The 27951-nt window shown below is 43.9% G+C and overlaps 1 protein-coding gene across 2 annotated transcripts in view; it reads left to right on the top strand.

Moving 5' to 3' along the window:
- disp1 (dispatched homolog 1 (Drosophila)) overlaps nucleotides 1–27951 on the top strand; it is an 80455-nt gene that overhangs the window by 27643 nt on the left and 24861 nt on the right. The window contains exons 1-2 of one of the 2 annotated variants that reach the window (XM_070986823.1): nucleotides 20643–20962; nucleotides 26765–27488. In XM_070986823.1, the coding sequence (XP_070842924.1) occupies nucleotides 26806–27488 (683 nt within the window). In that variant the 5' untranslated portion in view covers nucleotides 20643–20962; nucleotides 26765–26805. Of the gene's footprint in view, nucleotides 1–20642; nucleotides 20963–26764; nucleotides 27489–27951 lie in introns of those variants that run through there. The other variant, XM_070986822.1, reaches the window with a different exon arrangement.

Genomic DNA, 27951 nt, shown 5'->3' with positions numbered 1-27951 from the left:
ATCGTCTAACATAATACATGTAATGGTAAATATCACGACAGAGTAATTGTTCCGTAAAGCAGTGTCATCACCACGCACACTTGCTCGCTGTGCAGCAGGGTAGCAGTGCACACGCTGTGAATGACGGTGTGTAAGTATGGCTGAAGGGATAGCTTCCATGATGGAAACAGCATCACTGAATCTCCACCGATGGACGTACCTCTGTCGTTGTATATACCGTCATACCCCCTGGCCCTGCTTCAAACTGCTGTACCTTCAACCTTGGAACGTTTTCTTCTTTCTCCTGGCATTGCGATGCACTGCTCTGATTAATCACCACAAAGCTTACACTGGGATTGAACAATCATCTTATAGCCTGCTGAACTAAAGCAGACATATCTGACACATCTTATTTTGTCATCTCTTCAGTGATGAGATGGTGGCCTACAGAACTGTCTCACCCACATGCCACATATGTTTATATAGCTCTTTTCCATTGATGGTTATGATATAATAATATACTAATTTTGTATTTCAGCCTGCCTCCACTATAATATGCAACACATAACCCCAGACTTTTCCAAATATCAAGGAATTACCACAATGAGATTTTCATGAGATATAGAATCAGTCCATCAACAAACCATTCTCAGATGGCTCCATTCAGCTTTGGAAAAATGAACTTGGCAGATACACCCGAACACATACCGAGTGGCAACCAAAGGAAGGCGGCTCGAGGGAGAGTAAAAAGCATTCATGACGGATTTTGAGATGTGTCCTCAAACATGTCTGCCAATAACCAGCAACTGATCCTCCCTCCCTGCTCTCTGCTAGCAGCTGTGTTGACTGTCTCGTGCATGGGAACCCATGATTACTAGGCTGACTGTACATTTGGGCTGAGCCTGGCAGCCGGTTCACAGTGCCTCCCCCTCCAAAACACGGCACACAAAACACAGCCTGCTTAACTTTGATCGTGGAGAGTTGTAAATGATTGCTGCTCCATCATCCAAGGCCTCAGGTTATCCAGCAGGCTTTATTAGCCTAATGAATGACTCGGGCATGTTTATCTATACTACAGTACGTCTGTCTGAGGACGCCTCTGGCAGCCGTTTCATGTCCAATAACCTCATGTTGGCAGACAATAGCATGTTTCTTGCTTCATTAGAAGCTTCAGCTGCGATGGCTCCAGATGATGTCTTTCTTAAAGTTTATGATTTGTTGATTTTAATAATCTGTTGTGTTTCTTGATGCGATAGGGAGGCATTAGGAAAACACCACTCCTCGATATAACAAGACACAGGTGTAGTGAAATGACATCAGTGCATAAGCTCAGTTGGAAGCGGCTCCCCAGCCAAAAAATGATTTAACTTGATATAACATCCACACTTTGATTTATGATCAACCTTGCTCGGTGTAATGAAACCACATATTAATATCAGGGGACAATAAATGTGATGAAAAGCCTAATGTTGGAATATTTGAATAAAGTCTTGGTTAGTGATCAACAACAGATGCTTTTAAAAATCACAGACTTGTTTTTTCAGATAATTTGAACTCAAAATAGATTGTCAGCACATTACTCCTGTTAGCCAGCATGTTCTTCCAATCCTTATTTAGCTCACGTAAACCACCATAATAACGATATTTCTGCCGCATTCAAGGCATCATATGTGACGTAACTGATCAACTTATGGAAGCTTTGCATTGGAGGGATGGCCATGGCCAAGTGCACCCATCACTAAACTCTAATTAGTGTTACAATAATACAGGCATATTCTGCATGTTGTATGATCAAATAAAAAAAATGCGAGCCATAATCCAGCTGGTTTGACTCAAAAGAGGTTATTAGAGGAAAAATACACAGTGCACTCAGTGAATGGAAGTTTAATGAAGTGGATCATCAGTGTCTCCACTACAGACGATGACAGACTCATTCTGTTACTGGATACTGGACACATAACAGATGTTGTATCCAGCGAAGTTGATGCGGAGAGTTGTTATATTATGCACAATAATGGTTGTATACTACTGCAATATTGCACATTTGTTCTACTTGCACAAAATTTTTTGCTTTTTTTTTGCTATAAATACTGTTTATATACTTAGTTATATTGTATTTTTATTATATGATATTATATAATATGTATTATATATTATAATACATATTATATAACTATATTTAGTTTTACTTGTTATATTTTTATTTTTATTCCTGTTTATATTTTTTATATATTTTCTAAATAATTGTGTATACATCCTGTGTTTGCTGTATGTTTAATTGCTCCTGCAACAAAATAATTTCCCAAATTGGGATCAATAAAGAAACCGTCTAAGTCTTATCTCATACCTGTATATACAGACAAATGAATATATTTTTGCTGATCCCTCTGAAACATGTTATCAGTGCTTAGATGTTGACTAACTAACGGCAGTGAAGCTGCTTCACAGAACGACCGGCTCAGGGATGGCCAGTCCAACTATTCACCAAACAACTGAGTTGACTTTTTCAGGCTACGAGTCAGTCGCTTTTAGTGCACTGGATGCCTGTGTCACTGCCTTTGTAGCTCACAAATACACTCCCTCCACCTGAGGTCACCCAAAGTCTGAAGCTCTGTTGTTACTCTGTCCGGTGTTGGTATCTGCTGCACTGTATTCTCTCACAGATCCACAGTATGTAGATTTGCCAGTCTCCTGCATGATTCAGTCCAAAGTCTGAGAGACGTTTGCTTTGAATTCAGTGACTGTGTTCCTTTCCAAGCTGTTCCCAGACGGGAAACAGATCTTATAACCAGGGAACCAGAGAGGAAATGATAAATGAAGGAGAGGCACGGACGCACAGCTTCAGATCAATGCAAATCTGAGCTCTGTTTATTGTTGTAGGTGCTGAGGTTTTGTTAAAGAGAGACTGGCCTTGATCACAGTTGTAGGAAGCCCGACCTATACATCTGTGTTTGACACCTGGCTGACCCACTCTACATGTATGTGTGAGTGTGTACATGAAAGATTATTTTTGCAGTAACCGATATCCAAACGTGGGGTTTTTTAAGGCTGTGATTGAAATTTCCCTTTCCTCTGTACTGACTCTTTAATATGCAGCTTTATGGAGTTCTGGTGGGGACAGTGAGGTGTAGAAGTTTGACCCTAAAGCTCAGGCTAGTGAGGACTTACTCAAGTTCTTTCTCTCTGGATTTCCCACAGACCACTACCAGAAGCATTTTTTTTCATTTCATATCTAACTAAACAAATATTGTTGCTTCGACACAGACAATTTAAATTTGGCTGCCCCCGTAAAGCCCTGTTTTGTTCTGCCTTGGAAAAACGACTGTTGGGTTTCTTCCGCGTAGAAGTAAGTCAGTAGGGAGATGAAGCCTGGAGGGACGTGTATTCATAACACCAGTGTCTCTTTTCTCATAGACGGCTTTGTCTGGTGTTGTGGGACCTCTTTGCTCCATTGTCTTGTGAGTTCCTCTGGTGGTCTGTCATGTAAACAGCTCACAAAGGGGAACCTTCTGCACTCTCCTTTTCAAAAGCGCTCTTTTTTTCTTGGGTCCGTGTCTCTTTCTGTGGTCATCTTCTTGACTGTCTGTCTGTCTGTCTCTGTCTCTTTCCCCCTCATCCTCTCTCTTTATGTTTCTCCACCTCCATCACACACCCACACACAGACCTCCCATCTCCAATCATTACTGGCAGTGGATCTGTCCCGGTGCAGAGCCAAGAGTGTATTGGGGTTTTAGGTGCCAGTGGGGAAGGAAGGACCCTGCTGGCTTGTCAGTGTCTCTGACCCCTCTGTCACAATGGGTCCCTCTCCCCTCCCACTCGTTTCCCTGCCAAGCTGGGAAGAGTAAATATTTATCAGCCCCCACAACAATGGCCAGCTCGGAGGAGAAAGAGACTTTGACCAGAGCTCATGCAAGGCCTGTAGGCGAGGCTAGTGTCAGTTGGGGCCTAAAGATTGGTTGCAGGAAGATTAAGATGGAGCCTCTGAATATTGTGGAGAAATACAATACGTTCCCTGAGTTAGGGGTTACATCACCAGAGTTGTCCTGTGTTCTGACACTGAAAGTACTGAATCCAAGATGGTGAGAAGCAAAACAAGTTCATAAGACAGCAAATTACATTTTTGGTTGAATGTCAATGGATGCTTGAATCCTGAAAAATAGTTTGTTGGGACTACGAATTGTATTGATTTTAACGACCTCAAATTACATTTAGTGTTTGAACTCATTATCTTATCAAACCAGGTAGTTTCGATTCGTCGGTCAGTCCAGCACTTTGGCCCAGGCTGAAATATCTAAACAATCATTGGATGGATTGTCGTAACATTTTGTACATGGTTTCATGGTTTCCAGATGATGTATCGCTCTGACTTTGACAAGACCCTGACTTTTCCTTTGGCGTCACTATTACGTTAACATTTGAGGTTTTGAGTGAAATGTCTTATTGGAGGTAGATTGTCATGAAATTTGATTCAGACATTCATGCCTTCCCTCAGGGGAAATTGTAACAACTTTGGTGAACACTGCCCATCAGTACTTTATATTTAGTGCAAATTAGCAAATTTTAGCGTGCTAGCATGCTACACTAAGATAGTGACCATGAAATGCATTGTACCTGTTTAACATCATCATGTTAGCATTATCATTGTGAGCAAGCTGAATCTAGCATTTAGCTCAAAGCACCACTACGCTTAAGTACAGCCTCACAGGTCCGCTGTACACTCTTATTCTTGTTTGTTCTTTGGGTTGAATGCCGTTTAATGAATCAATTGATGACAGATTTATATTATGGACGTCTTTTTTCCCTGTCCTTGGGACAGTTTCTTTCTGTCCTCTCCCCTGCAGAGTAAGATTAGTGTCTATAAAAGCCCACCACCGTACATCACAATTAATAGCCACGTGTAGAGGACAGGGCCTGGCTGTAGCTGTATGGAAACAGATGGTGCTGAAGAGGGTCATTGTTCCCTGCGTCACGTGCCACCACTCTCCAAGTGACATTAACGGCCCGAAGGCTTGGCGGCCTGGTCCGGCGGCTGGCGGATAGATGGACCCTACATTGTTGTACAGTACCTTTGTACAAAAAGACTGAGACAGATTTGGAAGTAGATAAAGAAGAAAGAGTTAAAAAGAACTGAGGGCACACTAAAAGATGGCAAAATGATAGGAGCCTTGTCATCAAGCCATACCATGTCGCATTTCAGGATTGCAAACAAAATCTGGATATGTTTCTGTCTTGTTTTTCATATTAAGACATTGCTTTGACTGATGTGACAACATAATGACAGTCTAGTCCATCATATCAGAGAACAGGACCTGTCGCTCGCTGCAAACACGCAGCAGGATATACAGTGCAAAGCAGACTGCATCTCCGTGCATGCCAGCAGTATTGTTGCAGCTGTAGGGAGATGAAGCAGAAATGCCTCGAATATATTCAGCACAGAATGTCATGTAAAATGCGATCAAGGAAACACCTGCTTAAATGACTAACGCAGAGTATATTACAAGCAGGTGCTTCCACACATGTTCAGTTCGAGGGATAATTAGGCAGTTAGGCATTCCTCATGGTCATGTATGGAAAGGTTGGATCGGCTCATTTGCTAAATATTTTAGAAGATGTTGCTCAACCATCTGATGTTGCAATTGGAACAAAGGTGAAGGTCTTCTTGCAAAATCTAATTTATGGGCAGGAATTGTCATCCAGAACAGTTAAGAAGTTAACAAAAACAGATACTCTGTTGAGGCTGCAGCGCATAATCCCATCAGCTCACTGAAAAATACGTTTTGCAAGTAAAGGTTTGCAGCAGAGTTTTGCTGAGTGATGAGAGAAAACTGGTGGGATTGACACTCTGAGCACGAGCTGATGTAATGCTGCACCGCAGAATCATGAGATATGAGCCCATGACCTTTCTTCTGGCTGCTAGTGGTTAACCCTTATCTCTGATGCTCCAATTTCATAAACACACATGCTCATTTTTTTAACTAATAGGAAAACACAGCCTGTGGTATTTTTTTTCCAAATCAAATCAAGGACATCAGCTTGTTGGCATGCTCTGCCTCTCTGTTAATTGGCCCAGTAAGATTAGTTCTGGCAGAGATCCATAACGAGACACTAATTTGTGAGATATGGTGAGAAATGGCAGGAGGTGAAGGTTTGGCAGACATGAGGCTGGTGCCGGCCAGAAAGCTGCATGTTTGAGACGCCTGACTTGCACTCTGTAGTTTTAAGGCTCTGTTTGTTGGAAACGTGATGTCTCTGCACATTTCAGGGTAGGTGGGATTATTCTGGTACATGCAAAGTTATACATTTATGGAAAGCTTGAACTATATAAGTAGAGGTGCACTGATGCTAGCATCACATCAACAAGAGTGGTGAGTACTCTGGTCTTGGCACTTGAAGGGATGATAATGAAACAGGCCACTTACGCTCAGGGATGCATTTCTCATTCTTGTTTGCGACACTCACTTTGCTCATTGATGGAATTTTGAGATAAGCAAAGATCTAATGGACCCCAAGGTACATGTGCTTAACATTTATCCCTCAAAGCTGAGGTTCAGCTCTTAAGAGATTTCTTTTTGCATGAAGGCTTGAAGTTCAACATGTAATTGAGCCCCCCTCCTTAGTTACTGTTGCGACGCTTTGTTAATGTTGCTAAGCTCTCCGTTCCTGCACTGTACATATGGAGTTTACAGTGATAACGTTGCTCTTCTTAGAGCTTCAAACAAACCACATCAACATGTAGAGAAATGCAAAGCTTGACAGGCCTGCTGGTGCCTAATTAGTTACTAAGCTATGATTGGACAGTTGCTTTTTGGAGGGGGTGTTTAGTGAAAGGTCAGTTGAAGCACTAACACAAAAAGTAAAACTAAAGGCTCCAACACGGTCATTGTGATATTTAATTCAGCAGGTTCCCAAAGGTTGACAAACAGCAAAAGGCAGTGACACTCACTGGATTTCTGCCATACAGGAGTATGAAGATCACTAGTCATGTTTAAATACATGACGCCAAAAATAATATAGACACAACAAGTACAAGACAAGCTCTGGCTCCTCTAGAGTTTAAAGCCTAATAATACAACAGGAAGAGGATGTGCACTGGATCAAAAGTTGAATGGAGACATGTTTCAGTCAGTACAGGCACAGACATGATAAGTCAAGCCAAAACATATGAGAATCATTCTTCCCCATTAGCTTAAAGTTACAGGTAGCTATGTAGAAGATCATCTGAATTAACTGCAATTTAGCATGACCGGAAAACTGCAATCATCATATGCATTCGTGAAATGTTCTTGGCACATTGTGAATGAAGCTGAAGCTGTAGAATGTGGAAAACATCAACAACAACAGTCTTGGCAGACCGTTGAGCATTCAGAGATCAGATTCAGAGGAAGTGTTTCTTTCCAAGGCGTCTGGAATTGATCTGTCTTGGTTTCACAGTCTACCTTATGTGGAAATATTTAGAACAGGTAAACCAGAATATGCCCCCGAAGCCCTGATGTAAAAAAAAAAAAAAAAAGATAGTCAACCAATCGCAGGCAGTGCTGCAGTGAGTGCTGTTCTGACTGAAAGCTTGTGGCGATGGCAGCCCAGTGTGAGCCTTCTCTTTGCTGCCATATTACATGTGAAAACACACCAATTTCAATTTTAGTTGTACTGAACAGCCAGTTTAAGATTTTGCCGTGCTGGATCTGCACCAGTCCCAAAGCCACAGATATCATTGGTGCACCTCTGGTTCTCCCATTATTATTCTTTTTGGGGGAGGCCAAAGCACCCAAAGCATGATGTAATTCCATAAGCCTGTCACTAATAATTTCCTCCTCATTTTTAAGGACTCTGAGATTAATGCCAGACCGAGCCTGGGCCCTCGTCATTTTCAGGGTGTGGAGTTTTTATTCCCCCCTCGTCTGCTTTTGCAGCAATTTTACACTGTTTATAAATATTTATGGACATATACAGACAGCTAATAAAGTCAGCATTGGCAAAAGGAAACTGGACAACTTTCCACTTATTTTCATTTTTTGAGCGTTACTGTGCCTCTCTGCCGCCTCGCTTCCCGGTGCCAGAAAGCTGTACCCACCATTTGACTCATAATAATAACAACTTGTTTTCTCACATAAGAAAGAAAAGAAAAATTGCAAGCAGACCTGTGGTCCAGTAAGGTATGCGTGTCCATGCCCGGCAAAGACAAACACACCCTCATGTGTCCACAGTTAACGTCTGCTGTGCAAGTGGCGGCATGGACGGACGGGCTGAGGGATGTCGCGCAGACGCGCACACACACTGTGCATACCCGCACGGCCTCACCCACGCACGCTGTGTCACACACACCTGTGCACACGCAGACACCTGTAACCTCTTTGTTCTCTCGTGGCACTGGATCAGTTTCCCGTTTGATGCAGAGTTTGTTTTTGGCTGTCGAGGCTCAGCGGCCACGGAGGAGTCAGATGTTGTGTGAAGTGGACGAGCTGTCAGGGGGAGAAAGGGGCACCGTTACTGTTTCCGTACGGTTAGTTTATATCTTAACGATGGCTTCTCTGGTGATCACAATGATTTCATGCATTAAGTTTTAGGAATGAGAAAACACCTGCCACTTGCATTTTCTCTCACCTTGTCCGTCTCATCTGTTTCTTTCACGCACACTCCGTTCACAGTATTAGAACCACCTCTGTGTGTGTGTGTGTGCGCGCGTGCGTGTGCGTGTGAGAGAGATACAGGAGTACTTATATGGGATTATTTTTAGGGTCCATTTGTCAAAGCGCACATTTATCATTGAGCCCACTGGTGTCAGACCTGCTGCTTTCCCACCACTTCTCTATTACGCTGTGCTGGTACTCACTTTGACACTCAACACCTGACACACACACACACACACACACACACACACACACACACACACACACACACACACACACACACACACACACACACACACACACACAGAGTCAGTCTCACACAGAAGATAAATGAATTCAAATATCTGACCCCGAGTGAGAGACAGTTCGCAGTCCTACCCTGAAAATGAAGAGGAATTCTCTGCATTCTTTTTAGTTATTTTGCATTTTCCCCTTTTCTTCTTCAGGCTGCTTCACCAAACTGCCTCTGGACCCTGAATGCTTTGCAGGCTTGTCTGTATTCAGTCCCAGCAGTGTATTTCATTAATAAGCTGTGCTTATTTTTCCCATTCACTGTGCTTCAGTTGTCATGAAGTCAGACGGCCTCTTTCAGCTGCTCCTCAGCCAGACAGCCTCGTCTCTCACCTGCCTGTGAAAATAATGTTCAGCTCTCCTCTTACCTGTTATCCCCTTCAGCCTTCACGTGGAGTTTGGTCTTTTCAGTGTAGCATTACTAACCTGCATTAACTGAAAAATCTGTCTTCAGTTTGTCAAGCTGCATGAATAATCTTAAAAAATCTATGAAAATCTGGTTCTAGCTCAGCACTAGTTAGACCTCCAAGAAAAAGAGTTTATTTAGATAACGGTGTTTGGTGTGCTGGATGATGGCAACTATAATTACACCTTTACTTTTCTGTTGATTGGCCAATTGATTCATCTACAAATTGTGATTATAAAAGCTCTTGATTAGACTTGGCTTTGTCTCTTAAACTGTCCACCACTCTGGCCAACTTGCCTGCAGGTAGGGAAAGAAATGAGAGAAGAAGAAAGGCAAGCATGTTGTCAACACGTACTGTGTGCAAGCTGAATAGAGGGAATTCAAGGCAGAAAGTCTGAGGCGGACGGAGAGATGGAGAGGCGAAGTTGTGAGAGAGATGTGAAATGAACTTTGTGTTAGACTGTCATTTGTGTGTGCGTGCATGTGCGTGGACAGGAGAGCAGCTGCAGAGGCCCTGGTTCCCGTCTCGCTGGCGCACATTTCTCCGCAGGGAGTGGGAAGGGCTCCAAGTGCCCTGAGCTCGGCTCTAACCCCCACCCCCCCCAGAACCAGAGACAACCCACTCTAACACATGCATACGCACCCTGTGTGTGCACATGGGTACAGTGGGGTGCAGAAATATGTGGACAGTGACACAGTTTCCATAGTTTTAGCTCTGTATGCGTCACAGTGGATCTGAAATGAAACAATCACAGGTTCAGGCTTTCAGCTTTAGTTCAAGGAACAAAAATATCGTATGAAACATGAATTTTATACACAGGGGCTGTAATGTAATTGGATGCATTAACATAATCCTAATTAAATGTTCATTTTAACTGACTGCCTGAAGTCTGGAGCCCATGGACACAGCCAAATGCTTCCCTCTTTGTGATGCTTTGCCAGGCTGTCGCTGCAGCTGTCTTCAGTTGCACGCTCGTGGGTCTTTCTCCCTTTTAGTTTTGTCTTCAGCAAGTGAAATGCATGCTCAATCAGGTTGGGATCAGGTGATTGACTCAGGTGATTGCAGAATGAGAATCCACTTCTTTGCCTTAAAACACTCCTAAGTTGCTCTCAGAGTCTGTTTTGGGTCATCGTCCTCTGCATGATGTGGTTAGCTTTGGGTCATTAGACGCTCTGAGCCTTCGTTGACTTTTCTTCCCATCATTCATGTACAGGCTGATCTTAATTTCATCCGCTGAAAGAATGCCAGACCTATTTCACTTGCACTGAGAACTCCTTTGACCACATGTTGGTGGTTCATGAATGCAAATGCCACACTTGGAATCTACTCCAGACAGAAGTCGATTTTGTGCTGCTTGTTAACTAGCCAGCACTGCCAACCTGCATCTGCCCGTCAGTGAGTCCATTCACCACATCGTCCACCGGTGCATCCTCTCCATGAGGATGGATATCCTGGAACTGAGGTGGAGAGCGCTTCTGACAGCAAACACTGTGTTGCTTACAGATCAACAGATAAACGGAGAGAAATGTCCTAAAGTTGATGTGGTGGATGTAGACCTGGGCTGGCTGCTGTTTAGCACAGAGAAAGTAAGAGGTCTCACTGTGACAGTGTTTCCCAATACTACAAACGTCACACTGGATTAGGCACACCGCCGTATTGCTGTCCTCTACTGTTTGTAGGACTCCACTGAATAGTTTGAAGCTTCTAAGCTTCATTCGTTTTGTTTGAGGATTTATATACAGTCCAGTACTGTACAGATATTCCATCAGTTACTTCATTTTAGTTCAGCTATCCAGGTGGAGCTGCGACCAGGTGTTCAGCTTCCTCCTTTGAGGTGAATAATTGTACCGTAATGTGTCACATTATCACTTTCTGTTAAAATGAATTTCATGAAATTAGTTTGGAAAAAAGTATCTTTCAGTAATTGATGAATTGATGTTGGTGTACTGCTACTAGAATAATACCCAGCCCTAAAAACACATGGACCTAACTGGACATGCCTCATGCACTCAAAGGCCCTCTCTCTTGCTTGTTTTCTGCCATACATCCTCTCCTCTTTAGTATTTCTGGCACACAGCATGAAAAGTGTCACAACAGCATCCAGGGAAGAGTCGGCTGAAGGGGTACGATTTAGCCTTTGACAATAGAATAGATGTATAAATTATACCTCTGGATCTAACGTACACATAGACCAGCTCTCTGGAGCCAGAGAGCCTTATTAGTGAGTCTAATGGAGCTCCTTCCTGCCTAGCTCTGTACCCCCCCAATCCCCAGAGGGCCCTCCAAGAGTCCACTTGTCCTTCAGTGAGATGACACAGGATGAAGTCACTCCATTTGCCTTGGCACCAGCATCTTCGTTTGAGGCGCGGTGGTGATGTGCCAAGGGCCGTGTTCTCACAGCAGAGCGTTCTGCCCAGTCCTCTCTGAGAGGGACATGGCCATAAAAACTTAAGTATCCTCTGTGTAGCACAACAAATTGCAGTGTAGGACAGAGCATGCCAAACTCAAGCGGGGCAGGAAACACTTTTTTTTTTTTTTTTTTTGCTCTGTCATCCACAGGGGACATTGCACAATTCAACTATATTGCTGTTTTCCCAGCTAACTATATCTGAACAGAATATGGTTTGATTGGCAAGTGATGGCTGTTCTCGAAATGATAAAGTCTTCCAGCATTTGATTGGTGCTGGTGGTACTTGTAGGGTTTAATTCAGATGACTTGATCCATTTGTTGATCTGCTTCCAGGTTGGTGAAATGCTGGCATTCACCTGAAATGACGAGTGACTCTAAATCAGAATATTCTTCAGAAACATTTTTATTGAATATGATATTAGGCTTATTAAGCTTCAGGGGACATTAGTAGTCACAGTAAGGGCCACAAACTTAATGAGCGAGCGAGATGTGACGTGTCAGTCTGTCTGCTTCAGCTCAGCAAGCCATTGATCCATCACGTCATACTTTTACCTCAGGGTAATTAATCCCAGCGGCGCTTGGCAGGCAATGCTGACCAAAAACAGGTGATTTTACAATATATTTCTAATGTTTGTTTTAATAAAAGCTGGAAACAGGCTCTGAAGCTCACACTGGCCCTGACGTAGTTTGAGAAATTCTTTTGGTACACACAGTAGAAACAAAGAGCAAACAGAAACAGATTGTTGGGGGGGGATTGACATTTTGAGACAGAGTGGTATGAACTCTTGCAGTGACACTTGTATTGTAGTAATAACTCCAAACAGTATCCCACAGGTTACAGCTTTGAGTCATTTGCGGTGGTTGTAGCCGGGGTGAATAAAATACCAATAGCAACAGAGCAGACAGTCAGTGTTATAGATGTGTTTTGTGGCGACCGTGTGTGATATTCTTGTGGTCGGACACAAATAACACTATGTACTGTTTGAAAAACACTGCAGTGGATAAGATCCGAACACTTGATGGAAAACAGTCCCAGACCAAACAGCGGAGAAGAGTGTGTGACGGACGTCCCGGAAAGTAAAGTTTAACTCGTACACTGAGCTCATCTGTCCGCGATAAGGTCCCTAAACCCAGAGATGCTCGGGGAGCAGACGATGAGTGAGATGGACAAAGGGCTTTGAAGTGGCCTGGAAGTCGTGGAGAATTTGGAGACTGGCCTTGTCTGCATTCCGGCTGCTGTGGTGACACTTCAGCGACACTTCGGCTTCAATATTTCTCGGATGTCTGCCGTTTGTAGTGTTTAATCTCCTCTCCCCCGATCTTCCTCTGCGCCCCTCCCTCCGTCATCTGTTGCTCTCACCATAACGCCTTTCCATCATTCTTTCTCCCAACATTTTGTCTTTCTGACTGCCAAAAGGTTTATGACGACAGGATGTGATCTCACACCTCCACCAACATTTTCAACCACACAAAAAAAAAGGCATGATTTTTCCTCCCTGAGGCTATCTAGGCCCCCACCCTCAGAGGCCCCGGGAGAAATTTGACACACGGATGCCATTTTTCAACTTCTATCACAGTTTTTCTCGAGACCCATTGCTATTCTGGGCTCTTACCATTTTTCTACTCTTATTTTGAAAGTACTTTAAATTTTAAATCTGTTTTAATACCTTCATGTCCTTCTGTGTGACAGTGTAGGTTTGCGATGTATTTCTATACTGTATTGTACATTTATGTTGAGCTAGCACTCATTAAAGTCCAGCTCCTTAAATGAGAGGATTTTGCTGCTTTTTTCTGTAAATATTGAAATATATTTGGGTCACAGACACTGGTTGCCCAAAATAAGCAATTTAAGGTTTAATAGACTAGGCCACAGGTCTCAAATCATTCCACAAAGGGCCAAGTGGCTGAAGGTTTTATTTCCAACCAAGCAGCAGCACACCAGACTTGACTCATTTCATTAGCTGATCTCAGTCTTCAGACAGCTGATTGGTCAGACTGCACTTGATTGGTTAGAGGAAAAACCTGCAGCCACACGGCCTTTTGTGGAATGAGTTTGAGACTCCTGGACTAAGCAATTAATCGATCAGGTGCAAAAATAACAGAGCTGATAATCAATAATGAAAAGGACTGTTAGTTGAAGCCTTTATAATACAATTTATTATTGGGCCATCCATTTAAGAAATTATAAATGCTAATGTCTGCGTTGTATTGCACTAACTCAACTGAAAGTTTCCCTGATAGACTCTTAAGGCTGAACCCCCATTCAGATGGGATTAACATAGCCGGGGAAGGTGGGGGATGAAATATTCACTGTGCTCCTCAGTAATTTAGCTCATCATTTCGAGCCACATTTTAACCATCTGGAAATGGCAGGATGTGGTCTGTAAGAGACATGGACATCCTGGAGTACAGAGCCGACAGCCTCTCAAAGAAAACCCTGAACACACAGACATGAAATACACATTGATATCATTCAGTGTGACTTGCACTTCCCAAGGCCTTATACGATAATAGAAATCCACGTAGGAATTCTAGAAGAAAGAGGCCCCAGGACTTGCAGAGAACCAACACATTTTTAAGTTTTATTCATCCATGGGTAGCAAACAGGAACCACTGCTAGCTAATTCTACACTAGTTTAATGGTGCCAGTTTGCATAAATGTAAACATATAGACCCTAACCCCCCCCCCCCCCAAAAAAAATACTGCAGCTAAAATGAGGCAAACATGTTGCATCCCTCCTCAGACAAAATCATGCCCTTGTATTCTTCCATATTCAGGCAAAAAGAAAAGACTTTGCCAGACATGTTGGCATAAACAAACAGACACAATTGCGCAAAAATGTCATCCTGATTGTCCATGCTGTGATTTTCCTATGCTGGTCTTCATATTTGTGATTTGGGACTTTGGACGATATAAATAAAACTGACTTGACTCCTGCTGTCCTCCCGGAGGCTGGGAGACACACATAAAGTGTTTGTTGAGTAGGGGCTGGGGGGTGCTGAGTGTAAAAAGGCTTCTGGCTTTGTGTATGTTTGGGCAGTGCCTCAAAGGCTGTTTTCCTTATGAGCAAACGCTAACTTTGGTCCCCTCAAAGAGGAACTCTCCTCCATTAATGCACACACACAAACATCTGTCCTCCAAATTCCTCCTAAACAGCCCTTTGTGTGAATTGTCTGTGTCTGTCCTCTCTGCATGTCTGTCCATCTGCCTCTCATCCTTCCCTCCTCCTGACTCTCCCTCTTTCCGTTCTGCATAACTCCTCTGTTGCCCTGTTTGTGTTCGAGATCAAACCAGGACTGCTCAAACAAATTAAGATTTCTTTTCTCCCTCCTCCCTGCTCTGCGGTTTGCAGACACTCCTCATTCGCTGGACTCTTCTTCTTCTGCTGCTGCTCCTTCTCTTCTCCAGGATGAGAACCCTGCGTTTGCATACCAGCACTCTCCCTTCTTTATATTCTCCTCTCTTGGCCCCCTCGTCCCCTCCCCACCCCTCTCCCTCTGAAAGACAACAGAAAGAGGAGATTTGATTGAACTGTGTCTTTTCCCAGAGTAGGAAGTTGCTCAGGCACTTAAGAAAAGGGAAGAGGGAGAGATGGAGTGGAAGGGCAAGAAAGACAGGGGTGATCTGTGTGGAGGAACGACAATGACTGCTCCAAAGCCCCTGACACCATGTGAAATCCTCAGCAAAAACAGCCATAATTAGATGGCTGAGCCGAGCTTTATGCCTAAAGTACGCACATTTGAATGTGATAAAGCAACAGCAGTGAAACAACAGGCCTCTGTTTCTAATTTTTAAACATTGTCTTGTTCCTCTGCCAAATCATTGCAGCTGGCCTGTATTGATTCTGCAATTTGAAGGGGAGCGTTTTCTCCAGTCTAAGTACCATGCTCTCCTTCGCTGTGTCTCTGATATATAAGCATGCTGGTACTCAGTCCAAACATTCATGGTGCCCAGATGACGTGTCGTCGTGACTGGTGATCCCCTGACTTCTTCACTGCTGCCGCCATGAGGTTCACATTTGTGGCTTTGGGTGAAATGTGTAGACTAATGTCTGAACTACTGGATGTATTGTCTTGAAATTTTGGTCCAGACATTCATGTTCCCCCTCAGGATGAATTGTGATAACTCTGAAGATCCATTCACCTTTCATCTAGCGCCACCATTAGGTCAAAACTTAAACTTCTTCAGTGCTTTGGTTTTTGATTAAGAACTTGAGAACTTAATGACCTGCTCCTTTGGAGTGATTGAAAAGAAAAATACTCAGCATTCAGTTAGTTTACTCAAATCGTTCTTTTGTGTTAGCTGCGATCACAATGATTGTTTCTGCATGGCTCTGCTTTGGTTTAGTCTCTCATTGTTTTGAAATCATAGCACATTAAAATGATTTCGTCATCCACCAATCAACAAGTATCCTCGCCTTCGGGTTTTGCACCTGCCAGCCATTGTGAGTCAAACATGTGCATGTGATGTCATTCACACCTATGAGCTGCCAGTCAACACCTCGGAGAAGAATGTTGACTAGAAGTGCAGCTAAACAGCTCTGCCAATCTCTAATCGTTCCAGCCAAGTACTTTCACTTCTTTTTTTCCCCCCTCCCTCTTATTTCTGTCATTTTCTTTTATCTCTGTGGTGTATATGAAAGGAAATGATAAGAAACAGACAGAGAGGTCATCTGGATACAGCATGTCTTTTCACAACCACAGAAACATGGCTGCTCCACAAACTTGTTCTGCTCCCGTCCTCCAAATCTGTGGAGAGGATAATACCAGGCATAATTCAATACATACGTCCTGTCTTTGTCGCAGGTCAAATGTCAGCCTTAACTGCTATGAGAGCTGTATTGCTAATCTGATCAGCTAACTGCTAACAGGCTAACTAACTGGGAATAGGTTAGTGCCAGTCAGTCATCATACCTCTTCGTTTTGTTAGTACTAGCCCGGTTTCTACCCCTCCCCTGGAATTGAGTTCTAAAGATTGTACATCACTTTGTTCAATAAAGAGTTATTGAAGGGGGGAAAAAGCTCTCCAAGAATCGTTAGCCCAGTCGCTAACAGATCAGCAAGTTTACACAGTTCATTCAAAAGCTGTGCTCCTGTCCTCCTCATAACAGTCTAAAAATTCTTCCTCTTTTATGGAGCCTGTACACCAACAGAGGAGGGTTAAATAAAGGTGGATGGTGGTGTCTCTCCGTTCCAAAGGTCAGGGTTGTCTGGACGCCTTCCTATTGGTCAACTATGCAAATTTGAGTTCACCAAAGGTGAAATCGGCCTAACAAAAAAAATGTGCAGTTTTACATCCCCCAGTGAACAAATCCACTCACTGAAATGAATTGACTTGGAAATGCAGCATTTCCAAAACATGTTAGGATATGAATTATAGTGATTTTGAGGATGGCAGAAACTCAACTATAGATTGACAACAGAAACAACTCCACCAACCGCAGGTCTTTCTAACATTGAGGTCCAAACTGTCAGACAGTTATAGACTGGTTGACTCTGCAGTTCCACAACTTTATTTCAAGCACAATGCTTTCATACAGAGTGTACACATACACTCAGAGCTACACACAGTGGCTGCCTTACTTGAAAACATCACAAAGAAAACGTACAGTAGAAAAGCGGCTGGATTACACCATCTCCTTACTAAAGCATGCATGTGTGAGACACATGGTTCCTTGTGAATGCTTAATCAAGATTTACTTTTTTAAATTTTTATCAGATTTACAGTGTACAGCAAAGAAGCCGAATTGAAATCGAATCATGCACAAGGCCTGCTGTTCCTAAATTTGAATGCAGGGTTACTCGGACTCTGCCGGTCATTCCTCAGCCCCCTTGGGTCCTTGTGAGCAGACGTCAGGGGGCTCAGTGCTAATCGTGTGGGAGATATCCGTCCTCACAGCCAAGGTGTCGAAGGGATAGGGTTTCCCTGATTTCCGCATCTCAGCCCTACAGAAGCCAGGGAGCAATATGAGCAGCGCTGCCTGAGAGCGCCTGTATGCTTTTTTCCCCCTCTCTCTTATTCATCTCTTATTCATTCATTCAATTACAGTCGACCTTTTTCTGTTTCTCTTTGTTCGTTCAGTTGTCTACATCCACTAGAGCGCTCCTTCAGTTCTCACTTTTTCTTCCACGGTCCCCCTCTTTCCCTCTCTTTCTCATTAGCCAGACATTATCACATGCAGGGGTAGCTGCAATGCTCTGAGGGCTTCTAGGATTACCTGCCGCCTTCCTGCATTTATGTCGAACCGCATTACGATCCACCATCTTAACGCTCTGCCATTAGATCACTGTTAATGTGCTTTCCAATCACACGACGAGTTGGATCATGTTTAAACTTACAGGATGAAGCCTTTTGTGGAGAGATTTTTTTTTCTCCTCTCTTCTCTATTTTCTCCTGTTTTGCAGCTGTTTGAGGTTTTATGCCCTCTCTGTGTTAGACATAGAGCGAAAACAACAGTTTGCCGTTTGGGCTGCATGTCTGCTCTGTGTGCCACATTTGCTTCAGTTACAAATCCAAAGTGAAAAAGGGGTTGTTATTTGGAATTACCCTCGGAAAAATGATTTAAAAGTAAGTTTGAAAATGTATTAAACATTATTTTTGACACGCTGTGCCAAAGCCTTAAATGGTTTCAAAACAACATGTCCTCCTCTGTCCTTCCTTCATTCTTCAACTGTTTCCCCTTCCTTTTTTTTTTTTTTTTTTGGTTGTCCGCTAAACCTGTCACTTTGATGAGTTGTGCGCAATCATTCCAGGGGCCTTTGGGCTTTCACCAGGGCCTCCGTCCTTCCTGGTACAGTGGGGGTCTTTGATGTGGTTCCTTCTTTAGCTCCATGTGGGCAGACCTTGGCTCTGGCTAGCTAAAACCAAACTTAGCTTTAATTCATTTTAACACCACACATCAACTTCTGGTTGATCTTGGTGGAGGTAAGAAGCTGGACCGTGGTGCTAGCGCTGAAAGGTCTTGGTGTTGTTATTTCATTGTCCTGAGCTGACCGGGCACATGACCACGGTCAGTGGGCCGGTGACGGCCTGTGTAATAACTCACAGGCAGCTCTCTCACTGCTGCGCCCAGAGCTGGCCCGGCATGTTGTGGACTATGTTTGGGTCCTGGAAACAACAGGAGCGAGATGTTCTCAGAGGCTGCGGTCTGAAGACAAGGCCACTTTAGTGTGTTGTTGTTGTTGATTCCTGGAAAATGGAAGTAATATAAATGTTTTTAAAAACCAAAACAAAAAAAAGATGAGTGTACAAACACAACACAAATTACAATGTTATATTGACAAATGGGATCTACACATAACGTCTTGTCAGACAAGAGAAGGACAACACAATACAAAGCGCTCTACACAACTTATAAGTCCCACATTATTATTAGTAGAGACAACTACAAAGCACTAAATGGCATAGGCTTCGACTGGCCCCGGGGGCCAGCTGTGAAAGAGCGCCTCACTACCGTGGATGATTATGGCTTGCTATATGAACTGTGTCCTAATCCTGGTGGACAGCTGAAATTAAAGCCAGGTACGGCCCTCTGCCTTCCCAGCATTCCCTGTGATAAACCTCCTCCCCTGCTGAGAAGAATCAGTTGTTTGTGCATCCACTGCAGTCCCCAGTCTGTTAAGTTTGGGTGTTTCTTTCAGCAAATCAGGGGCCAATGATGAAATTTAAAAATGAAGATGACATATTGTAATTCACGTAATGCAATTTTTTGCGTTGTGTTTTTTCACTTGATGCCTTCATTTATGTGCTGGTTGAACTGATTCTTTTAACTCTTTGTAGCTGCAATTGCTCATGAAATGTCCCAGGTTTGTAGTGAGTTGTGTCCTGAACCTGGTTAAGAGAGGCTGTCGTATACTCTGAAATGAAAACACTAAGTTACAGATGTATTGACTTGGACAGTTCCACCCCCTCTGAGGTTTGAGAGAAACCACAGTCACCCAGGGCTTTTGTTGCCTTGGGTGGGGATGCAACAGTAGAGAGGAAAGAGCATTTTAAAGTAGTTATTAAACTAAACCAAGAAGAGCCGCCAACACATCTGAACAGTAATCTATAATTTAAATAAACTGAGTAAAGAACGGGTGCGGCCTTATTAAAGAATTATGTGGTTGAATTTCAGATAATTAAAGACTGTTTACTGTCTCTGTAAGTAGGGTTGTTGAAAGCCTACTTTGGTCATTTCGTTTATAAAACTGACTTTAGATAATTAATGTTCTGCCTAAAACTCTATTAATTATTGTTTAATCTCTATATTCTAGTGTTCGATAATTGTGCTATGAGGTGTTATCTTGAGATGAGCTCATTTAAGAGGATCCCATGCTGAGGTATGAGCAAACAGGTTCAGCTGTTTTATCCATGACGCTGCTTTTCCGAGATGTTGAGCCGAGAGAGCCTTCAGTAAAGGGTAACAGACCCGAAATGATTGAAAACTACGTTTTAAAAGTTGGGTTGTCCTTCATTTGCAAACTGTTCTTTCCGGTTGGTTCCAGCGTAGGCTAAGCTAGCAGCGTACTGTACCTGCAACCTGTTTGTAAATGTGACTTGTGCAGGTGAAAGTAGTTTAATGAATGAACTTAAAATGTGGCTTTTGTAGGGAAAAGAATGGACTTCGAAGCTGAATTGAGTGTGGCCCACTAATACATTTAATGAATACATTAATTCACATTCACCTCTGCACTATAAGATATCCACATGTGTAAATGTGATATGATGGTTATGTGAGTTTGGCGGGGAATGCCCACTCGTCTTCCCGCGTGAATGTTATCTACAGATACTGTTAGGTTTAACTGTTATTTATCCAGTATATTTTGTATTGATGCCGTAGCTTGTTCGGATGCTTCCTGGGCACCATTTTTTTGTTTTGTTCTGTTTTCTCAAACGTTGCGGTGACGCGCATGAGTGGTGGGCTTCCTCGGCGCGTGCCAGCTGCGTGGCAGCGAGCGGGTTAAAGCAGACGGAGTGACCGTCCTATCAGTGCTCTGCGGGCCGGGCCAGCCCACCGCCTCCTGCCTGCGGAGTGAGCAGCCAGCCGGGCTGCTGGATGTGCGGCTGTTTGTCATTCTGGCAGGACACGCTCCCACGAGAAACGGCCCGCTCTCCCTCAGAACTTGTTGCCTTTTCGCGGTGTGTTGTTTGTTTAGCAGCGCCTGCGGATATTTGGAGGAAAACCGGAGGATTTTTTTGCTTTTTGTTGGTGGTGACGAGGCGCCGCGTGCTGCAGGTACACCGGCGATAACAGGCGCAAAGCACGGTATGATACTCCTCACACACTCTGTCTGTGCCCTGTTCGTACATTTCCTCCACACTTGGGAAAGTCAGAGTTACATTCGCTCCGTGCGTGAATGTGTTCAGAAGTAGAGACAGTCAAGATGAGGGAGTTGTGTGCAGTTTTGGTCCATGCGCGTCTATTGATGAGCGTCAGTGTGTCTGTCCAAGAGCTTTGGCTGGAAGCGGAGTCGACGGGTCTCTTTTCCCCGCAGCGGTGTCTGGATGGAGCTGATGTTAGTGCGCTAAAAAGAAGCATTAAAAGTGGGTTAGGGTTAAATTGGATTTGAGATTTATCATCTCAAGGCAATCAACCAGCAGTAGACTCAAAGAAAGCCAGCTGTGAGAAAAATATTCCTTTTTTTCCTCCTAAGATTATTAACTTGACTGTCAGGAGCTTGTCTCTGCTTGTCTCATCACCCCTGACCACGACAATCACCCAGCCAGAGTTTGGTATGGTTCCCGTGATGTGAAGGTGTACCATCGCTAAGATCGAAGCCAACCATTAAAAATCAGCCGGACTAAATTTTAATGAGTGCATCATCCACTAAGTTCCTGAATCTGGTATAAATTTATTAACTAGTTTCTTATGACTCCTGCTGAGAAGAACTTCTTTATCAACATTACACTGACAGTCTTTAAAGGAGGTCAGATACCTTTCAGTGTGTTTAAGTACCTTTGCACCATCTCATTCATACACGCCATCCTCACGATTGTGCTGGAGGGTTGATGGAATGATTAAAACGGCGCTTCGACTCACTGTGTTCACTCAGTTTACCTGGAGACTCGGCGCTGTAGCCCTGAGCCAGCGCTGTCAAATGTTTAACAGCCCAGCTGTGAAACAGGACCCCGAGGGGGTCAAATATGTCCAAAATCTCACCTGACATCCAGAAACATGTCAAAGAGTATGTGAGTACCCAGCAGGGACCTCTCTGCCTGTTGTGGTTATTATTATTATTGTTATTAGAAGTAGTGTGGTTATTAACCGTCTCTTGACTGATTCCTGGTAATTACCACCTATTAGCTTTAATTAAAGGGATACAGGACGCCTTTCCTTGTGTTGCGTAGCCGTCTGTCGCCCAAGGTCTCTCTATCTCTCTCACACCCCATAATCATGAACTTCACATGAAAGACAGCAGAGGAGGCGCTTCGTCATCACCTGCGTTATTCCAAAGCACTTGCTTCTGTTGGTTTTGGGTTGACTTTTCCTGGTTATTTAAAGGTTACACACACTGAATAATTCCTCTTACAGAGGACTCAAACAGGGGTTTGAGGGTGACTGGGTGTAGCTGTCCTTTCTGGCAGGAGTGATCCCTTAAAGCTGTAGTAAAAATGGGGGGGGGGGGCACTTCATCACTTTTTGGAAGTCTAGACAGAGTTTGACTCGTTTGATTAAGTGCTCAGGATTCAAGGTCACTTGATTTCATGCTTCCTTTAAATCAAGGTGGACCAAAGACTCACAGTCAGTGGTTGAATTTTGACATTCCTTCTAGCTGTAGTGGATTTAAAGAGATGTATGCTAGGCTTCCCCTTCCCCTCTTCCTTAATGTTTTTCTCAGAGTTAAGTTATGCATAATTTAACCCTAACTCACAGCCATTCAGATGTAGTACATTTGAAACAAACCAGAGGATGAGTAAAAAAATCACATTTCCCCCACATCATACGCTGCGTCTTCATTCCTTGTTTTGTCGCAAGCATTATACCTAAGTTACACCTAATCACTACCAGGTTCCACTGGCTGCACCGCTAATGTACTTCAAATCCGTTATTCTGCCGTCTCTTTGATCAAAAACACCGGCTAAACTTCCCTCCTCAGTCGATGGGGTGGTGGAAGCATTCTTCTGAGCCGTCGTTCCAGCGGTTCATGGTGCTGCTCGGTCCAGCTGTCAGCTTTTATTTTGAAGAGAGACACAAGACCCTGCTTGTGTCCGCACAGTCTGCTCTAGATGTCTCACCTGCCTGTCAATGCTATGGTACACACACACGCACTCTCATGCGCACACACAAAGCTGAAGCTGAATTCCTTTGGACACAAACAGCGAAAAGCACACAAGTTACAGTATATTCTCCAAACACTTTTTTTATTTTATCCTATTTTATGCCGTTAAACTGTGGTGTTTCCGTCTTGCCTCTTGAAGTCATTGCAGGCTGACAGCTGTGGGAGCCAGACTAATGACTTCATCTGGGTTTCCCTCAGTACTCCGCTATTCTGAGCTCTTCAGGCTCCGGAGTTATTCTTCCTCTCAGCCCCGTCCTCCCAGCCACCCCTGACCCGGCGGGGCCGTCACGCTCATGTTTCACCGCTCACTCATGTTGAGGTGTCACAGAGCGCATTGGTCACATACGCCGCGTGTCTTTCGCTCAGTGTCGGATGGGAAAAACAGGCCAGTGTGATGTATCACTTGGCGCTCAAACACAAGCACATCCATTTTGCGGTGAAATATTTTTGTGGGGTCATGGTTTGGGTGAAATTAAAACCTCTGTGTGTGTGTGCGCGCGTAGGTTTCTGTGGAGCGGTGAAGTAAATAGTTAAGGTTAAACTCAAGGAGTGTGCAGAAGAAATGATATTTCAGCCTGAGAGGAAGATTTCAAGCTCTTTAAAAAAGTTTTCCAAATCAAAGAGGTGAGATTGAAGTCATTTTGAAGTTGCTTCAGTGCCTTTGAGTGGCCATTGTGACAGCACAAAGAAATCCTATTTTACAGGATATGGGTGCATTATTGAGCACTGCAGTAATCAGTTTAGGTCTGCAGCATCTGAAACATGTTCCACGTCATCGGCCTCCACTTTAGGGTTTATCTGTCGATGGCATCACAGATAGCAGAGTCTTAGCTCTGTCTTCTTGCGTCGAGAAGGAGGTATTCACAGAACGGGCTGATGCCAGGCCAAAGATGTGACGTGTAGAAGCTCTACGCAGAGGAGAAGGAAAACGTTTTCCTACATGTTTAGAATATGAGTCCTCGACACTTAGCGTAAACATCTTGATGAGTTTGTTCCAAGTTTTTCATGTTAGAGTTTAAAAAATTAGTTATATAATCAATAAGTGGTAACAACAAATTTGATAGTCAGGTAAAAGTTTGTTTAATCAGTCAAATGATCCAACTTCAGATATGAGGATTTGATGTTGTTGAGACAGTGATGTTTTTTCTCAGGGCTTTTTTTTTTTTTTTTTTTTTTAAGTTTTCTTAAAGATTAAGTCAAATACTAATGAGCAACAGATAACTTGATAAAGAAAATAATTCTTAATTTCAGCCCTGCGTCATATTATCTTCCAGTCATGTGGATGACTGAACAGATGAGCAGGAAGTGACATTTACCGTGAACTTGTGTGAACTAGCACAGTAATGCAGTAATGGCTTCTGCGTGGTCATTGATGAACCCTGAGGCATGGACGTTCCGCTTCTGCTTCGAGATGCAGGCCACGTTTCAGTCAGCGATGTCGAGGCAGGTTTTTGGCCTTTGGGAGGTTTAAGCATTAAGCTCTTCTTTAATCTGTAATTGTCGAGTGGAGGTGGTGATGTGTTATTGGGAGGCAAACAAACTGCCTGAAAAATGTGTGTTATTTAAGCAGCCTGAGCCCAGTTTCATTAGCAGTTTCTCTGAATTGTGGGTTTCATTAATTAGTTTGCTTGCTTCTTTTTCGCCCTCATTGATAGTGATAGAAGAGATACGAAACATGTTTAAATTTATTATCAAAATAATGACAAATGAATTTTCTAAGGTTGATTCATGAACTAAATGCTTCTGTGTTCTTTTGCCTTTCAAATACATTTTCTCACAAGCTACACAACTTTCAGCTGGTTGTCTTAAAGAAATACACGCTCTCGCTCCGTCTCTCTCTCTCTCACACACACACACACGCACACACACACGCACACACACACACACACACACACACACACACACACACACACACACACGCACACACACATTAAAGCCTTACAGTAGGATTGTTTCATCCTGGCTCATGCTGGCTTTCTTTCCACCGTGGGCTTGTATTCGGGGCTCTGATCCAGCTGCACGGCCCACCTCGACCCTGCATCACCTGTGAAACACAACTCAACCACTTTTTGAAGTGTGTCAGGTATATCAAGGCACAAAGCCGCAGACACACATTTTTTTTCCACTCCTCACACTCCCCTCCCTGCTTTGCTGAAATACCCCACAGAATCACATTTTCACATTGCGGTCTCCTGCGAGTGTTTTGTAATTTAAGCCGGAGCTCATATAGGGGCTGAAACTGTAGCATAACGTGAACCTTCTGTTTTTTCTCACTCTGTTGGAACCAGTTCTTTTAGCCCCCTGATGCAGGAGTGTCTCATGCTTTGTAATCTATACAAACACTGAAGATTTATGTCGGCTCTTGTTCGTGCTCTGTAAATCATATTGATCTGGAGCTATTTGATGTGACTGCTGAGTCTCCAGTGAGATGATAGAAAATTAGTTTGCCAAATATTTTAGTGGTGATTCAGTTAATCATCAAAATCTCCTCCCTTTCTAATGTTAGCGGGCAGTTTTTGTTGTTCTTTGTTTTGCAGGATAACCTGGCATTTTTTCTGCAGCATCAGCATTGGTTTTCATTTCCACTAATCATTTACCTGACCTCTTAAAGTCACTGCACAGGTTATCTGATAGATAAAAGTCAAACTGCTTGTTTTGGACTCTTGAGAACCAGCTTTTCATCACATGTGTGTCAAGTGGACACTGCACATCAAATATTCGACACTGATTTATGTGTCGAGAGTTGAAAATGCTGTTCTGAGAGGTTAAGGAGGCTACCTTTTGTCTAAATGATTTTGCATCTATAATGCCATTAGTGTGTTTCCTCAGTTTGCAAAACAATTTAATTTTTTTTTTTTTTTTTTTTCTTGGCTGAGTGTGCACGTATCCTGGAACACAGCTTTCAGCCCGCTCATTTTTCTTACTCGCTTGGCGCCACTCATTCTGAATGGAAACGGCTCTCCTGCTCAGTCTCTGAGGATCTGTTGTTTGGGCTTTTTATGAGACTGTCCAGTCTAAAATAACAGAGATCCCCGTTGTATTAGATTAAAACCCAGTTGTTAATTTTACTTAGATACCAGATGAACAGATCACACATGCTGGATGTAGTGCAGTCATCCTCCGTGTCCTGTCCAGCTCTGTGGGAATAGTATCACTGCTTGCTTGTTCTGTTCCTGATGATTAGCAGATACACAGCTGAAAAAATAGATCCATTATCAAATTAGTGATTGCATTAACTCTTAAGTTATATCTTTTTTTGCTTAATCCATACAAACACTAGTGTGTGTAAAAACTAGTTGCGCTTTTAATTTGTAGACTATTTCTCGCCTAGGAGCAGTGAGTTCCTGGAGTCTCTGCTGGTTGCCTGATAACCTCACATTGACGACAAGACTCCAGTCTTGTGGCCAAGAAATAATCCAGCTCATAACTCCACATTTATTTCAAATTGAATTTAAACCACAGAACTTTGGTTTTGTATGGATTAAAAAATCGAGAAGAACAACTCGACTTCGGACTCAGCAAGGATAGCTGTTTCCCCCTGCCCCCAGTCTCTATGCTAAGCTAAGCTGACTGTCTTCTGTAGCTCTGTATTCAATGGACAGAGAGGAGATTTGTGTTAAAATCAAATAGTTTTCCAAAATCTTCAAAAAGTGTGTCCAAAAGTGCAAGAAGTTTTTGTTTCACTGTTACTTTAACCACACAGCTCACCTCGATTGTTCTCCTGTAGCATTTAATCTACTTAAACACAACCTGAACTTCTTTCTGTCTGTTGTCTTCTTGTCCCTCAGAGGAGTGACAGTGTCCTTGCCAGGCCTGCTGGGAGAGGACCATGGCCCTGAGTGATGCAAGTGGCGACCCTGTGGCCCTCGGCAACGGAGGGCACCATCCTCTGGGTGCCAACGGAAGTGCCCCTTCAAACATCAGCACACCAGTCGCCGGCGGGCAGGACCCTCTCACGGCTGCCTCTAGTGGTGACTGCCCGGCAGCAGATGGAGACGAAGATGTCGTAGTGAGGGACGCAGAGTGTAACATTCAGCAGAAGCAGCAGAGGTCTCAAGTTGTCCAGAGAACAAACAGGCCGAGCCAAAATGGCGGCGTGGTCAAACAGAACGGCTCCCTGAGGAACCTTCCGCCATCCTCCGCCGCCTCTTCCTCCCCTGCCGTCAAAGATTCCCAGAGGCTGGCCAAACACCACCTTCCCTCCACCCTGTCCCCGTCCTCTTCCTGTCCCCCTCTCCAGCCCCCGCCGCTCTGCTGCCAGCACTGTCACTTCCACTCCACCCTGTGCTGCCCCTGCGGACAGCCGGAGTGCCCGCTCTTCCAGAATCCGGGCACAGGCCCAGGACCCGGCTCCGTCCCCAACCCTGGGACCGCTTCATCCTGCCCGTGCTGCCTCTCTGCCTGCACATACGCTCACCCCCATCTTCCTCACCAGTCCTCCCTTCTCTGTCTCCATCAACACCACCACCCGCGCTGGCAGGAGCACCTCAAGAACCAGACTCCTGGAATCAGGTACGGGAAAGAGAAGTGCTCCAGTTGCTTGTGTGTGTGTGTGTGTGCGTGTGTGTGTGTGTGTGTGTGTGTGTGTGTGTGTGTGTGTGTGTGTGTGTGTGTGTGTGTGTGTGTGTGTGTGTGTGTGTGTGTTTGCTTGTATGCATGCGGCTGATTGTGTGTTTATTGATCCCGAACATATCCCCATGCTGGGCAACAGAGGGCCTCTCATAGCCCTCCAGCCCCTCCATAACCCCTTTATGTGCCCCCATGCTTGATAACGTGTCACATCCATGTTTAGGGATCGTGTTAGGCCTGGAATGCAGCAGTGGTCACGGCTGTCAGGGACCATGCAGGAATGTTATTTTACCAACAGTTTTCTCCAAATAGAGGCCTGTCATGGTACGACACCAGTAACGGTTACCGGAGTTGCACCACCATGTTGGAAGAATGACAACAAATGAAGGTTTGCCACTGTCGCTGA

Source organism: Chaetodon trifascialis, chromosome 19 (assembly GCF_039877785.1).
Source record: "Chaetodon trifascialis isolate fChaTrf1 chromosome 19, fChaTrf1.hap1, whole genome shotgun sequence".
Taxonomy (NCBI): domain Eukaryota; kingdom Metazoa; phylum Chordata; class Actinopteri; order Chaetodontiformes; family Chaetodontidae; genus Chaetodon; species Chaetodon trifascialis.
Note: the sequence above shows the minus strand (reverse complement) of the source record. Positions and strands in the feature narration are given on the sequence as shown.